The 16,153-nt window shown below is 40.1% G+C and overlaps 1 protein-coding gene across 2 annotated transcripts in view; it reads right to left on the bottom strand.

Moving 5' to 3' along the window:
• Positions 1–16,153, bottom strand: part of EPS15 (epidermal growth factor receptor pathway substrate 15) — a 112,001-nt gene that overhangs the window by 50,421 nt on the left and 45,427 nt on the right. For both annotated transcript variants that reach the window (XM_034778562.1, XM_034778563.1), the window contains exons 9-11: positions 15,395–15,595; positions 14,457–14,602; positions 5,765–5,921 (exon numbers count right to left, since the gene is read on the bottom strand). In XM_034778562.1, the coding sequence (XP_034634453.1) occupies positions 5,765–5,921; positions 14,457–14,602; positions 15,395–15,595 (504 nt within the window). The remainder of the gene's footprint in view (positions 1–5,764; positions 5,922–14,456; positions 14,603–15,394; positions 15,596–16,153) is intronic.

Here is a 16,153-nt window from a genome sequence, read left to right as displayed (position 1 = left end):
TATATATATATATATATATATATAAAAATAAAAACCTAAACAGCCCTTAGCATAAAATTGGAACCATATTAGCTAAATATATTTTGTACCAAAAAAAGAAAACTGCATGAAATTGTGAATTGTAACATATGGCAATTAGAATGCGTGCTCTTGCGTGTATGTTTTTTTTTTTAATTGAGAAAAATAAGAGCTTGCGTTTAATCTCAGTTCTATTCTGAAAAGGGACTCAACACAGCATTGTGGTGTTCCTTGTTCATTGTGTTCCAGTGACTCCGGCTCAAACATGCTAAACTTACAAGAAAAGTGTTTTTTTCTAAATGCACAACCTCTGGTAGTGCCACCCTCCCTACCCCCATCTTCTCATGCATCACCAGTTATAGAAATTCCCTTTTTAAAGTTTATTTTTATTTTTTGCATATAAAATATTAACGTAACGTCATGAAATGAAACAAAACATACATAAATACATGCACAAGTTGGAAATACCATCTAAATAACATTCAATGTACATTGTTTGTAATGCCTGGAAAAAAAACACAACAAACCAACCAACAAAACCTGAACCTGTAGGGGACATGTAGGGCCGTTATACAGATTCTGCAGGCTAAATTATACCCAGTTTTAAACCAGTAACTGAAGTGTAACCCAGCTTGACTTTCAATTCCCAAATGGAGCTGTATGGCCTGGCAGCTAGAAAAGCAAACCTCTTTTTACTTCTAAATTGCACATATTTGGTATGGGAGCGAGTGAAAGACAAATTCCATACAGCTTCAAGGCCATTGTTACACTAACTGCACACTCTTTTTGTAATGCTTATAAATTTGGAGATTACAGAATAGAGGACAAAGTATTAGGTAGAGTCAGGCAGGGTACAATGGTGTTGTTGTCCAGGTTTGGCCACACAAATGTGGCAATTCACTTCAAACCTGACATGAACATAAGAACGGCCATACTGGGTCAGACCAAAGGTTCAGCTAGCCCAGTATCCTGTCTTCCAAGAGTGGCCAATGCCAGGTGCCCGAGGGAAATGAACAGAACAGGTAATCAAGTGAGCCATCCCCTGTCGCCCATACTCAGCTTCTGGCAAGCAAAGGCTAGAGACACCATCCCTGCCAATCCTGACTAATAGCCATTAATGGACCTATCCTCCAGGAATTTATATAGTTCTTTAACCCTGTTAAGAGTCTTGGCCTTCACAACATCCTCTGGGCAAAGAGTTCCACAGGTTAACTGTGCATCGTATGAAGAAATACTTCCTTTTGTTTGTTTTAAACCTGCTGCCTATTAATTTCATTTGGTGACCCCTACTTCTGGTGTTATGAAAAGAAGTAAACAACACTGCCTTATTTACTTTCTCCACACCAGTCATGATTTTATAGAGCTCAATCATATCCCACCTTAGTCATCTCTTCTCCAAGCTGAAAAGTCCCAATGTTATTAATCTCTCCTCATACAGAAGCTGTTCCATACCCCTCATCATTTTTGTTGCCCTTTTCTGAACTTTTTCCAATTCCAATATATCTTTTTTTGAGATGGGGCGACCACCTCTGCACACAGTATTCAAGATGTGGACGTAGCATGGATTTATGTAGAGGCAATATGATATTTTCTGTCTTATTATCTATCCCTTTCTTAATGATTCCCAACATTGTTTGCTTTTTTGACTGCCGCTGCACATTGAGTGGATGTTTTCACAGAACTATCCACCACTCCAAGATCTCTCTCTTGAGTGGTAACAGCTAATTTAGACCCCATCATTTGATATGTATAGTTGGGATTATGTTTTCCAGTGCATTACTTTGCATTTATCCACATTGAATTTCATCTGCCATTTTGTTGCCCAGTCACCCAGTTTTGAGAGATCCCTTTGTAGCCTGCCTGGGACTTAACTATCTTGAGTAGTTTTGTACCATCTGCAAATTTTGCCACCTCACTGTTTACCCCTTTTGTTTCCTATCTTTTACCCAATTACCAATCCACAAGAGGACCTTCCCTCTTACCCCATGACACCTTACTTTGTTTAAGAGCCTTTGGTGAGGAACCTTATCAAAGGCTTTCTGGAAATGTAAGTACACTATATCCCCTGGATCCCCCTTGTCCATGTGCTTGTTGACCCCCTCAAAGAATCCTAGCAGATTGATGAAGCATGATTTCCCTTCACAAAAAACATGTTGACGCTTTTCCAAAAAACTCCCCTAAAGGGGGAAGGATAGCATAGTGGTTTGAGCATTGGCCTGCTAAACCCAGGGTTGTGAGTTCAATCCTTCAGAGGGCCATTTAGGGATCTGCAGCAAAAATCTGTCTGGGGATTGGCCCTGCTTTGAGCAGAGGGGTGGACTAGATGACTTCCTGAGGTCCCTTCAAGCCTTTATATTCTATGATTAATTATGTTCATCTATGTGTCTGAAAATTTTGTTCTTTACTATAGTTTCAACCAGTTTGCCCGGTACAGAAGTCAGGCTAACTGGACTGTCATTGCCGGAATCACCTCTGGAGCCCCTTTTTAAAAATTGGCTCACATTAGCCAAGGGACATGCAAGATCCCTGCAGCTCTAAGACTAGTGCCTCTCAAATCCAGACTTGGAGTCATAATCAAAACGCACAATTGTTTTTCACCTATCAGGATTCCCAGTGAACTAGGATTTCTGATGGCATTTGCACTCATCCGAAAACTGAAATGAATACTTGAAAAAACAGTTCTTTCGAGCTGTAGAGCAGCGCACTGGTAGCCATGTAAGTCTGCTGTAAATTAGATCAGCCCCAGGGATCCACCCACACAGAACTCATGGCAGGATCAGAGCTTTACTTGCCTTTTCTCCACAGGGGCAATCAATTCAAAAGCCCTTTCATTATCTGACCTCTTTAGAGGTTTGAAGATGTTTAAGGGCCTGGATCCACCCTGCTAAAAGACCATTGAGGTTTTTTAGAAACAGCTGAGATAATGTTGGATCGTGAGAGGCACTAGTCTCCCCCCAACATAGAGTATCCCATCAAGTCTCTTCTTGAGGTCACCTCTAAGAACAAAAACCTCCTCTAATATTAAGAATTGGCTAATTGACAGATCTCAAAAAGTTGTTTTCAGTTGGGAACCATCACAAAGTAGGGGTGACTTTAATGAGGTTCTGCAGGGATCGGTACTATGCCAAATACTATTCAATATTTTCATCAATGATCTAGAAGTAAATATAAAATCACTGCTGATTAAATTTAAGGATGAGACAGAGTGGTGGAGTGATATATAATGACAAGGACAGGACAGTCACATACAGCAATCTGGATCACATGGTAAATTGGACACATTCAAAATGCATTTTAATGCAGCCAAATACAAAGTTATACCTCTTGGAACAAGGAACGTAGGCCATACCTACACAACAGGAGACTGTATCATGGGAAAAGATTTGGGGGCATAGGGTTCAAGCAATTCAACAGGAGCTCTCAATGAGATACTGTGGCAAAAATAGCTAATGAGGTTCTTGGATATATAAACAGTGGGGTAAGTGAGGTGATTTTACTTCTGCATACAGCATTGGTGACACCAATACCAGAATACTTCATCTAGTTCTGCTGCCTATATCCTAAAAAGGATGTTGAAAAATTAGAAAGATTGCAGAAAATTCATTAACCTATTACATCACCTACTCTCTTCCCCCAAGAAACCAATTATATTAATTCTTGCTGACAGTCACATTAGTAAAGATAGAACTCTACCAGGAAAATGATTTCTTGTCAACCCATTCCTTTCCTCCACCCCAACAGTGAGTCATGCTATATAATTACACCTGTTGACATTTTTTGCTACTAGAATGTCATCACATTGGCAGAGGGAATCAAAAGAATAATGGTGCAGCTGAACAGTTCTCACTCTGCACAAGCCACAATACGTGATGCCACTTCAGCGGCTGTCAGCAGCACTTGTTCCCCTCCCCACCTTGATTTTTAGCCATCCCATATAAATCCCAAGTAGGGACATGTAGTTGTCTACAGTGGATATTTTATTGCATAAAAGAGCAGCTCTTTTGAGAAGAGCAGCATGTTCAGTCAGTTGAACAGATTAATAAGTGTTCATCAATTCCCTTGTAATGTTCAAAAGTATGGGAGGGATTTACAGAACCAGCTGAAACCCATATCCTTCCCTTGTTTAAAATTATTTCTTAGTCGTTTTGTATACTGAAGTTAAAATTCACTGCAAATCTCAGTTGATCTCAGTATTTTAGGAATGCTAAGAAGATATCATGTGATGCACTAAAAAAAGTAGCACGCAATACTGATCTCAACTACTGTACAAATCAAAGTCTGGACATTAAAAGTTTCACACCACCTTCTGTAACAGCATGGATATTCGCTCCAGTGATAGTGCCAGTTATCAGTTTGGGGGTATTTACACTTTGTCTTAGCATTTTCTCTGCAGTTTCAATGGCATAAAAATATGTCACTTTCTATTCGGAACATCAGCAGCACACAAAAATCACAACAGCTACCAACATTTGCCCTCCCCGAGATGGCTGAATTTCTCTGATAGCTGGAACAATCTTTATTGATAAACAGAGTAAACTCCTACTTTTTAATGTCATTTTAAGTTTGCAAAGCAACATGGGACCTTTACAGATGAATGGCTAGTTAAAACAGCAATAATTTCAGATTTCAGCATAACTCAATATCTACCTAATACTATGCTATTTCAAAGACTACTGAAGAGACATTTAGAAATGTTCATTATCAAGCCAACAGATATTATATATTAGAAAAAGCAAAGATCCTCTAACCTTGAGAAAGCAGAGTTAAGAAACGGACAGAATAATAAAGATGTAAAGCAGAGTGGTGCAGAATGGAAAAAATAGTCCAAACTGGAAAAGACAGAAAAGAAAGCAAAACACACAAAAAAGATTAGTAAAGGCACAAATAAAGCAGTTTTTTTTTTTTTTTTTTTTAAACTGAATGTAAAAAAAATTAGGTACCAATTGCAAAGAACTCAAAAGTCATGCAAAAATTCAAGTTTATCGTTTTTCAGGTGAGACTCTCATTCTGTTTATTATGAAGATAGCACAGCTGCGTCAATGTTTAGCACAACCAAGAGAAAATGTTAGTAATGACAGCTATTACAATTCATCATACACAGATAAGATTTTGTTGTGACCTCTGTTTGACTGTTGCGCTAATAAATAAAAATTTAAGCAATTAAAAGCCACTGAGTCAATACAGCAATGGATTGTTTAATGGCCAAAGGGGTATGAGGACATTTGAAGTGTTATTATGAATACAAATGGATCGTTAAAAGATTTAAAACATGCTCTTTTAAATAATTAACCACAGAGCTGCAAAAGAGTTTAATTTATTTTAGTAGTGACTGACTTCCTGAAAGAGGGAAATGTGAAAATTCCACTTTTAAAAACTGTCTTGATATTAAGGAAAAGGATAATTTGTGCATATAGTATTTCAGGTCCACAATGAAGTTAATCCTTGGATACTCAGGAATATGTTTATTCTTTCGACAAGCTGATTTCATGGTTCCTCGACAGCAAGGTGGCTGGTGTAGCAAATAAGTTTATTAAGAAAGCATTTATGCAGACATATCTATGGATGTAAACTGACAAAAAACAGTACATCTGTTCATGGCAGTTCATCTTGTTTTTTCTTGATAGCACAACCATGTCTTGGCATAGATTTTAAAAATTGGATTTAATTTTTTTATTTAATAGCACTTGAATTCAGAGTTTGTTTAGTATGTTTGAGGTTTCTACTTAAAAGCCAGACACATCCTTACCTTCTGTAGGCTGGCCCTATCTGATGGAGGGATCATTTCTGCAGTCAGAACTTGAGGAGGATCAATGCCCTTTGTTAACTTCTGATTAATTAAATGGAAAGCCAAGGCAAACTGTTCTTTTGAAAGCTTTCCACAGTCCTGTGTGTCACAGAGGCCCCTGTACACAAAAACACAGACACAGTAACTGATTAAGTGCAACACCTCATTTCTACAAGTACAATATTGTTTAGGAGTGCGTGCGCAGGCAGTGGAAAATGACGACAGCAACTAGCAATTACATACTGTTTTACATCTTCAAATCACCTTACAAACAGCAATGAATCCTCAACACTGAGGAAAGTGCATATCATTCTCCTCTCTTGCCCCTCTCCTCCACTCTCTCCGTCACCCCCCTTTATTTTGAATAAATATATAGGAGAACTTCTGATCTCCCAAGGAGCAGACTGGGGTTTCAAACTGGATTCCCCAGAAATTAATGTCCTGGAATGGGCTTATCCAGGATGGGAGGTCCCATGGTTCTACACCTCTCTAGTACAAGGGGTCCACACATGCTCACTTCTCCTAGGTGTCCAATGTGAGATATCATGAAGGAATCCCTGATTTCTACTATATGGTGGCAGCAGTGAGGACCACATGCTCCAGATTCTGCAATGTTCATATTGTGTCCAAAGCCTTTCATTCGTAGCCCAAGTGGCGGAAGTGGCTGAGCATCAGTTAGGAGCACATGGCTGCTCATGCAGCCTCAATGGACTAAGAGACAGTTTTTTGGTTTTTATTTGGCACACTGCTCTTTGGACGTTGCTGCCCTTTGGACAAAAGGCTGAAGGATACATACCATTAGAACTGATCCTATCTGCCTCTGGAGAACTCTTTTCTGCCCAGAGAAAGGGCAACAGAGGACATTTATCCAAATTGGGTTGCTAAGAGCGTGTGTGCATTGTGCTCACTCAAGTGGCCTAAGATCCCTGTCAAGCTGCTTAATAAGGGACGTGGAGCAGGAGAGAGAGACTTTTTCCCTGTTTTATTCCAGTTTTGCTCTCTTCTTGACCAGTTGCAGGGTCACCAGCAAGCTGCAGCACCTCAGGAAGAAGAGTTGAGAGGAAAAAAGCTTGAGACACAAATGCAGCCCTGGGACACAACTGAAATGTTGAGTTATTGAACCTAAGTTGATAGAAATCTGAAATAAAGTTTTGGAATTCTCTTCAGAAGAACTCTGCAACCGTGAGGTCTAGCTAAGCCTCCCTGTCACTGTAGCGACAGAACAAATCTGGGGAGAATTATAGCAGGCAGGACATTCCACGGATTCCGGTAATCAGGGCCGGCTCCAGGCACCAGCTTGGCAAGCAGGTGCTTGGAGCGTCCACTTGGGAGAGGGGCGGCACCTCCAGCTATTCGGCGGCGATTCGGTGGACGGTCCCTCACTCCCGCTGGGAGCGAAGGACCTTCCGCCGAATTGCCGCTGCAGATCGCCATCGCGGGGGGGGGGGGGGGGGGGGGGCTGCTTGGGGCGGCCAAAACGCCTGGAGCCAGCCCTGCCAGTAATACGACTGGTCTGGTTCTGTCCAAGACAGAAGCCAGCTGGAGACCCACTGTGATGGATATGTGGAACTTAGCCCTGAGAAATGAAGTGATTTGCAAAGATGCTAAGCACCTGAAGCTCCATTTCACTTCAGAGGATTTACCAGTACTCAAAAGCTGGAAAACCAGCCATAATTAACTTTCTCAAGGCCAAACGACTCACTCGTGACAGAGCCTGGTTAAGAAAGCAGCTCCTAGACCTATCCTCAAGGTACTAGATGATGCCTCAGATATGAGCTGAAACACATTATCTAGTTTACCTATACTTACAAAAATTCTACTACAAAAAGGCACTAGGTGAAGTGAAAAGAACAGGAGTACTTGTGGCACCTTAGAGACTAACAAATTTATTAGAACATAAGCTTTCGTGGACTACAGCCCACTTCTTCGGATGCATATAGAGTGGAATAAATATTGAGGATACATATATACATATATACATATATACATACACACACACACACACAGAGAGCATAAACAAGTAGGAGTTGTCTTACCAACTCTGAGAGGCCAATTAAGTAAGAGGAAAAAAAAAACAAACTTTTGAAGTGATAATCAAGATAGCCCAGTACAGACAGTTTGATAAGAAGTGTGAGAATACTTACAAGGGGAGATAGATGTGTGAGAATACATAGGTGAAGTGAAAGTCTTAAGTCCTAAGAGTTTAAATGTAAACAAATTAATGTAAATGTATGCATTACAAAAGTAAATATTGGAGGATATTCTATTTCCCAGTCTAACATTTAGTAGACAAGCCTCCATATCATAAAGATCAGTTCTGGCAAATTCAAAATTGATAAAAGAATTTTTTTCATACGATTCATAATTAAACTGTGAAACTTATTGCCATAGGAAGTTACTGAGGCCAAGAACTTAGCAAGATTCAAAATAGGAAAATGTATCCATGTTTATCTGAAAAATTTCCTTCAAGTTGTAACAGATCTTTAGACCTTATAAAGGGTACTTCAGCCTGTTTTCAAGTTGGGAACAGAACCAGCAGCAGGGGAATGCCATGCCTCATCACTGGCAGCAGGGGAATGCCATGCCTCATCAAGTTCCCTCCAGTTGACAACAACTTCCACAGTGAGGATAATTCAAATCTACTTTCCTAAATTACACAATGCATTAAATATAATGGGAGGAAAAAGCACCACAATTTCTCATACTGCTGAGCACAGTAAATTCCACTTAACAACTAACCCAAATCCTGGGATGCCAATTTCCCTCTCTATTCTGAATGATGTTTGTCTCTAAGGTGGACCAGATCTGTGGATCTTATTACTTGAATAAAGGAAATTCAGGAAAGGACAAATAAGCTTTCCTATTCTTCTTCATGCTAAGGCCCACGGATCCATTACCATGGATTTTCATAGCAGTGTGCCTGCAGGGTAAGAAGGGTAAATACAGATATCCAAAACAAAAGCAGATGATTAAATATCCTCTCCTAGATAAAGGCATGGAGAAAACTTCTGGCAAAACAAAGGAAGTGGCATTAGTTAAAATTAGATGAGCAGTTTGCAGAATTTGCTGAAGTAATGGGTGTCTAACAGATCTCAAAACAGGAGACAGGACTACTGTGCCCTGAGATTGTCAACTGCTCCTAACGACTGGACTTTAATGCTGAACTATAGGAGAAACATTTCTTTAACTTACTTAGAGAATGAATGTTATGACATTGTGAGGACTACTCAATTAAAAGTACAGTTCTGGATCTTAAGTAAAGCTCCCAACTTCAGATAAAAAGCCTCAGCCAACTGGAGATAGAGTAGGCCTCCTAATAGCTACTAACGAGTAGAGATGTAAAATCACACCTCCTGCCAGGGTTCCATCTGAGTAGTGCTGTAAGGAGCATAATAAGGTTCCAAGGTAGTGGTCTCTGATCTTGCAGCGTTAGAGTAAGGATGATGCCCTAATGAAGTATTTAATGCTGGGATTTGTACAGAACTTTTTTTGAATATGAGGAGATCATTATACTACAGAGACTTTGACCTTCCTTGAACACTCACAATGAAGGGGGAAATCAAAGCTATATTTAAACTGGTTTAACCTGATAGTTAAACTATGGACTTTGCACCAGCAAGTATAAGAAGTTCCATCTGTTGACTTTTCACTGGGGCTCACAAGAGCAATGACGACTTCATCCAAGCATTCATTTTAAACATGTCTGGCCCTGGATGGAGGACCAATCTGTGAGACAGACAGCCTCCTCAGCCAGAAAGGCAGAAACAGGAATGAGAGAGCAGCAGTGATATCTTTTGTATTATCCTGGGGCACAGCTGAAAAAATGGGAAGACATATAGAGGGACCATGTCCACCTTTGCAAGATGTCATTCACTACCTCATACCCCAGCTCCTGACACAGATGTGCCACAGGGCACTTTATTTACCTTTTTCAGATGCAAAGAGATCAATCATCAGCCCTCCAAACTGACTTACTCGTTGTAAGATATTTCCGGATGCAGCAACCACACTGCTAATCCAACTTCTGCCATGTAAGTCTTGGTATTCATCTCCCTCAATGGGCTGTGCACATGGAGATAGGAAACTCTGCTCCACACAGGGCAGGAGAATTTCTTTGGGGTCTGGGATGATCGTGTTCTTCCCAGTTACTAAGAAAACCCTATTAAACACGTTCACTGTCACCACTAGAACAGGTCTGTCATCCATTGAAGGAACAGTGCCCCAAGACTCAATGAAACATGGTTCCAGCTGGTGGGTACTGTGCTCTCTCTTTCTGGTACACATTTCCTGAACTGAATTGAAAGATCCCATTTTAAAAAAATAAAGAAAGAAAGAATCTGATTCTTTGCATTCACCAGCTGAGGGAGCAGAGAATACACCACTTGAGCTAGAGTTCTGCCAACACATGAGATAAGGTGAAATATGGAGTGGATACCAGGTTTTACTGGGTAGGTATATGAACTTGATCACTGAAGCATAGCTGTGTTTAAGATGAGGATTCACAATAGGTTCCAAAAAAATTGGATTTTTGTTTCTGTGACAACTTGTTTTCCTCGTTTATGGCATCTTCATCTTCTGTTAACATTCTTCTAAAATAAGACCTTGTACATCATAGTCCTTGTCCTCAGCCCAGGCCTATGATGACTTTCCTGGTACCATGTCTGCCCTGAACCCAACATACTCCAGCAACCACATCATTGCATGCTTGCTTCAGCTTTCTCTCTGTACAGAAATCAGCTTTAAAAAAAAAAAAGTAGTCCAAACAGCAACCAGTGAATTTCCTTCTCCACAAAAGCCAATATATTATTGCTACCACAATCCTGGAGAGGATCCCTGGGAGCATGTATAAAGATTACAGCTGTTAAGTGATTAAAAAATTAGTCATGATTAATCACATAATCACACAAACAATAATAGAATACCATTTATTTAAATATTTTTGGATATTTTCCACATTTTCAAATATATTGATTTCAATTACCACGCAGAATATAAAGTGTACAGTGCTCACTTTATATTTTGTTATTACAAATATTTGCAACGTCAAAAACAAAAGAAATAGGGTTTTTCAATTCATCTAATACAAGTCCTGCAGTGCAATTTCTAGATCATGAAAGTTGAACTTACAAATGTAGAATGTATAAAAAAAAACCTGCATTCAAAAATAAAAACCAATGTAAAACTTTAGAGCCTACAAATCCACTCAGTCCTACTGCCTGTTCAGCCAATCATGCAGACAAACAAGTCTGTTTACATTTGCAGAAGATAATGCTGCTTGCTTCTTGTTTACAAATGTCACCTGAAAGTGAGAACAGGCATTCGCATGGCACAATTGTAGCTGGCATTACAAGATATTTACATGCCAGATGTGGCAAAAGTCATATGTCCCTTCATTCTTCAACTACCATTCCAGAGGACATGCGTCCATGCTGATGACAGGTGCTGCTCGACAACAATCCAAAGCAGTGTGGACCAACGCATGTTCAATTTCATCATGAGTCAGATGGAATCACCAGAAAGTTGATTTTTTTTTTTTTTTTTTTTGGTGGTTTGGGTTCTATAGTTTCCGCATCAGAGTGCTATTCTTTTAAGACTTCTGAAAGCATGCTCCACACCTTGTCCCTCTCAGATTTTGGAAGGCACTTCAGATTCTTAAACCGTGGGTCGAGTGCTGTAGCTATGTTTAGAAAATTCACATTGGTACCTTCTTTGCATTTTGTTAAATTTGCAGTGAAAGTGTTCTTAAAATTAACAACATGTGCTGAGTCATCATCCGAGACTGCTATATCATGAAATATATGACAGAATGCAAGTAAAACAGAACAGGAGACATACAATTCTTCCCCAAGGAGTTCGGTCACAAATCTAATTAACGCATTATTTTTTTTAAACGAGCATCATCAGCATGGAAGCATGTCCTCTGGAATGGCTGCCAAAGCATGAAAAGGCATATGAATCTTTAGCGCATTTAGCACGTAAATATCTTGCAATGCCAGCTACAACAGTGCCATGCAAACACCTGTTCTCACTTTCAGGTGACATTGTAAATAAGTAGTGGGCGGCATTACCTCCAGTAAATGTAAAACGTATTTCTCTTAGCAATAGGCTGAACAAGTAGTAGGACTGAGTGGACTTGTAGGCTCTAAAGTTTTACATTGTTTTATTTTTAAGTGCAGTTATGTAACAAAAAAAAATCTAAATTTCTAAGTTATACTACATACTTGTATAAGGTGAATGAAAAAAACTTGTTTATCATTTTTACAGTGCAAATATTTGTAATCAAATATAATGTAAAGTGAGCACTGTACACTTTGTATTCTGTGTTGTAATTGAAAGCGATATATTTGAAAATGTAGAAAAACATCCAAAATATTCAATGCATTTCAATTGGTTTTCTATTGTTTAACAGTGCAATTAAAACTGATTAACTCAAAAAAAATAATCATGATTAATCACGTGAGTTAACAGAGATTAATCGACAGCCATAATAAAGATCAAATGGTAATCAAAGCAGGGAAATGAAAAATGCTGCAATGCTCCAATATGAAGTACACCTCTACCCCGATAGAACGCTGTCCTCGGGATCCAAAAAAATCTTACCGCATTATAGGTGAAACCACGTTATATTGAACTTGCTTTGATCTGCCAGAGTGCGCAGCCCCGGCCCCCCGGAGCGCTGCTTTACCGCATTATATCCGAATTCGTGTTATATCGGGGTAGAGATGTAGATGGATAATTTCATTCAGGTTGTGGCTTTTCCATGGGTTGCTGAGATGGAGAATAGGACAAAGCTGTTCCTAAAATCCTTGCACTGTTCCATCAGGCACGCCTCTCCACAATATCCAATTATCTCATTTGATCAAAATGATATGTAACCCTTTTGCTACCAAAATGAAAGAGCCTAACACTAATCAGGGGTCTAATTCCAAACAGGGCTGGGAGACCTGCAGATAGCTCAGGGGCAACAGAGGGCAGTTACAGACCCTGAACATGTTCTAGCTATCACTTGCAAAGAGGTATTTTCTCCTGTTACAATTCACAGATACATGTCATACGGCAAGTTGAAGCTATTTCCTCCTATAATGTCTGCCAGGAGTCAATATTGCAAGCTGACTTTTACGACTACTCTGAACAGCCTCAGTTTTCCATAAAGTCTCCCACTGTATCATTAAAATAGCTAGGAACTTTGGGATCAGACATTCAGACAATGGCCCCATATTCCTGCATAAAACAGATTTGAAACCCACTTTTTTCCCTTTCCTATCCAGATAAAAGCTGCTAGGCCATATGGTTTTTAGGTTGAGAGGGAACATACCTGCAACACTGTCTACCTGTGTTAGCACTGATTGTGAAAGAATGCTGAGGCACTGAAATATGAAAGGTCATCTGGCACTCCTATGAGTCAGCCACCTGTAAGTTTTCATGACCAAACGAGGGGGCTGAGAATATACCTGCCTGGTATCTGGGTATATACCTACCTGGCTGCCTTTGGTGGGCCTATGCAATGAAGAGGCCACTCTTCCGGTTCACTCTCTCTCTGAGGTAGAAACACCTAGTCTGTAACCACCAGAGAAGCGACTGAAGTGAGGTTTTCCATCTGGCATGCTGCCCTTCTGGCTTCAGTCCGTTCACAGAGATGGACTGCTTGCCCCAGAGCTAGTTCTTTTCCAATCCTACCTGCCTCCTTTCTTGCCAGGGGAGGGGGCTAAGGTGACCCACACCTGGCTTGGGCTGCATCATGCTTAGTTGAACTAGCCCTCCAATCCTGCCTGTTTCCTTTCCTGCCTGGGGAAGAATAGTTTAGAATACCCCACCCAGACTGGGCTGTGAGGAGAAAACTATGTTCTGACCACAGAGCTGGTCAAGCCCCCCAAGCTAGACACTATTTGTGGAGGAGGATGAAAGCAATAAACATAGATCCTTCCTTTTGCCTCTGGCTTTTCTCAATGCTCGCTTACTCTCTCTCCATCCCTCCCTGAAGCCTACAGGAGCACCAAATTCTGCATACACCTCAGAAGGGGAAACAGAGCTGAGGAGACGATCTCCCCAAAAATCAAATGCAGCCTTGGAACATGGCTAGAAATCACAGACAAATAAATTATTGAACCAACTTGCTAGTCTAAATATTCGAAATAAAGTTTGGAATTGCCCTCAGAAAACCTCTGCAGCAGAGAAGTCTGGTTCAGCCAGCCTGGCTGCCACAGGAATAGAAAACTGGAGAGAACTTTAGGAGATGGGGTATTCACTGCTGCCAGTGACAAGTGAGGTTTTGCCGCCAAGTTGCAAGAGGGTTAAAGTACCTATTGTAACAGTTCTGTGGACCATATCATGTAGAAGACAGGCTGGACATTTAACAGATATCAAAAATACACAGAATTATCATAATTATAACAGAACTGATAAAACCTAAGCAGAGAGGCCAAAGTACGAATGACCACATGAAGTGCACTAAGCCTCTCACCTCTAAATACAGTCCCTTGAGGTCAAGGTAGAAGCAAATACACTGCTGCTGTTATACTGTACCTGTCCCATAGTTAAACAGAGGACTTCAGGCTGCAGAGATATCAATGTGGCATCTTTCATAAACAGTATGTGTGGCGAGAAAAAGATGTTCTTCTATTTTTTTTAAAAGATGATAGGGAAAAATTCTTACCAGATGTGCGCAAGTAAGTTAGAAGGCAGTCCTGTCTTTAAGAATATCTCTCTGGCTTCCACACCAGAGACAAAACCATCCATGTCTTTGTCAGTTTTCAGGAAAATCTCATCATATTTGATTTTGTCGGCAGGTGATACAACCCACTAAGAAAAAAATACCGGTAAATCTCTTTGAAGACAAATGTATTTTTATCTCAAGGAACAACATAATTCTAGTTCTAAATCTCTTCAAATGACATCAGTCTTTCCAATAAATAATGGCAATTAGACATTTTGGAAAGATCTACTCCCAGTTGCTTGGTTCTGTCATGATCAGAACAGGTAAAACTTTTTGTCTCAATGGCTGCTTTTTGGACATACCCCAGGGCTTATTTATTTGAAGTACTGGTATATATTCCTGGCCTTTTCTCACTTCAGTTACTTACATCAGCTATCCAGTCCACTATCACTATCCCCTCACGCCCCACAAACACCATTAATTTGTTGGAAAATTGCTTGCCTGATGATTACTGGATTTGTCTCTGTGCCAGATCAGACAGATGTTATCCGGTTGGGTCCTTGGGCTACTATTTTGTTGGGGTTTTTTTAAAACAGTTTTCTTAATATTTTGACCTCTGCATGAGGCTCATATGCTTTAAAATAAGCATTTTTTAAACTGAAATTTAAAAATGTATATTAAGTTTTTCCTGAAGCCAAATTTATGTAGTAGAAGTCTTCTAAAAAGCACTTCCAGTAAACATCTTCACAGATGGTTAAATCTATTTTTTGCCTTTCCCAATCTGTTAGTGCCACCAGCCACCCCAACTTTATGAACATATTGACAGAAACAAAAACAAACAGCAAGGTAGTCTGTTTGACCCGGCTCATCTGCATAACATTTCATTAAAGCAGTGACCAAAGAAACTACTTTAACACAAGCCAATTCTAGGACTATACCTGTGTTAGTGGTGCTTTGGCAGGTAAAATGCCTACAGGAGACGAGGACTGATGAGAATCTTTAGCGAATGTTGACGATGGGATCAACTGCACTGCTCCTGGAATACTGACAGTTTTTCTCTTGGAAGGTGGCACCAAAGCTGAAGGCAAGGACATTGGCACTGGTTCCTTTTCCAAAGCACAGTACACCAAGAACATGGCCTGAACATGAAAACAAGATGGGATGGTCACAGCATTAACCAGGGTTGCAATATTTATCCTCATTTTAAGAAGTGACCTACAGTACTTTTGAAGCCATCTAAAATTTAACAATCTTTTCAAAAGACCGAAGCAGCCTGTAACTCAGAGGTGCCAGTTATCTAGCACATTCTGGGATACATTTTATAATAAAGGTTCTCAAGGATCATTTGGTCTTCCCCTCTTGGTTTTTGCTTTTTATATTCCTATTCTGTCTTGCCAATTTCAGGGGATGGTCATAGCCCTAGTGTCACCTCACTGTTAGAGCAGCAACTCAGCAGTTAATTCCCTTTCCTCTGTTTTCTTCAGAAGTGATGAAAAGCAGCAACCGCATACTTAAACTCAGTAACTACTTTACAAACCAGGAGAGGAAGGATAGCCTTGAGGTTAAAGCATTGGACTGGGTGAAAGATCTGAAGATCTGGGTTCTGCTCCTGGCTCTGCCACAGAATCCATGTGAGGCCTTTGGACAAGTCACTTAATCTCTCTGTGCCTTTGTTTCCGATGTCTGAAATGGAGATA

This window comes from Trachemys scripta, chromosome 8 (genome assembly GCF_013100865.1).
Source record: "Trachemys scripta elegans isolate TJP31775 chromosome 8, CAS_Tse_1.0, whole genome shotgun sequence".
NCBI lineage: Eukaryota > Metazoa > Chordata > Testudines > Emydidae > Trachemys > Trachemys scripta.
This window is presented reverse-complemented; position numbering and strand designations above follow the sequence as displayed.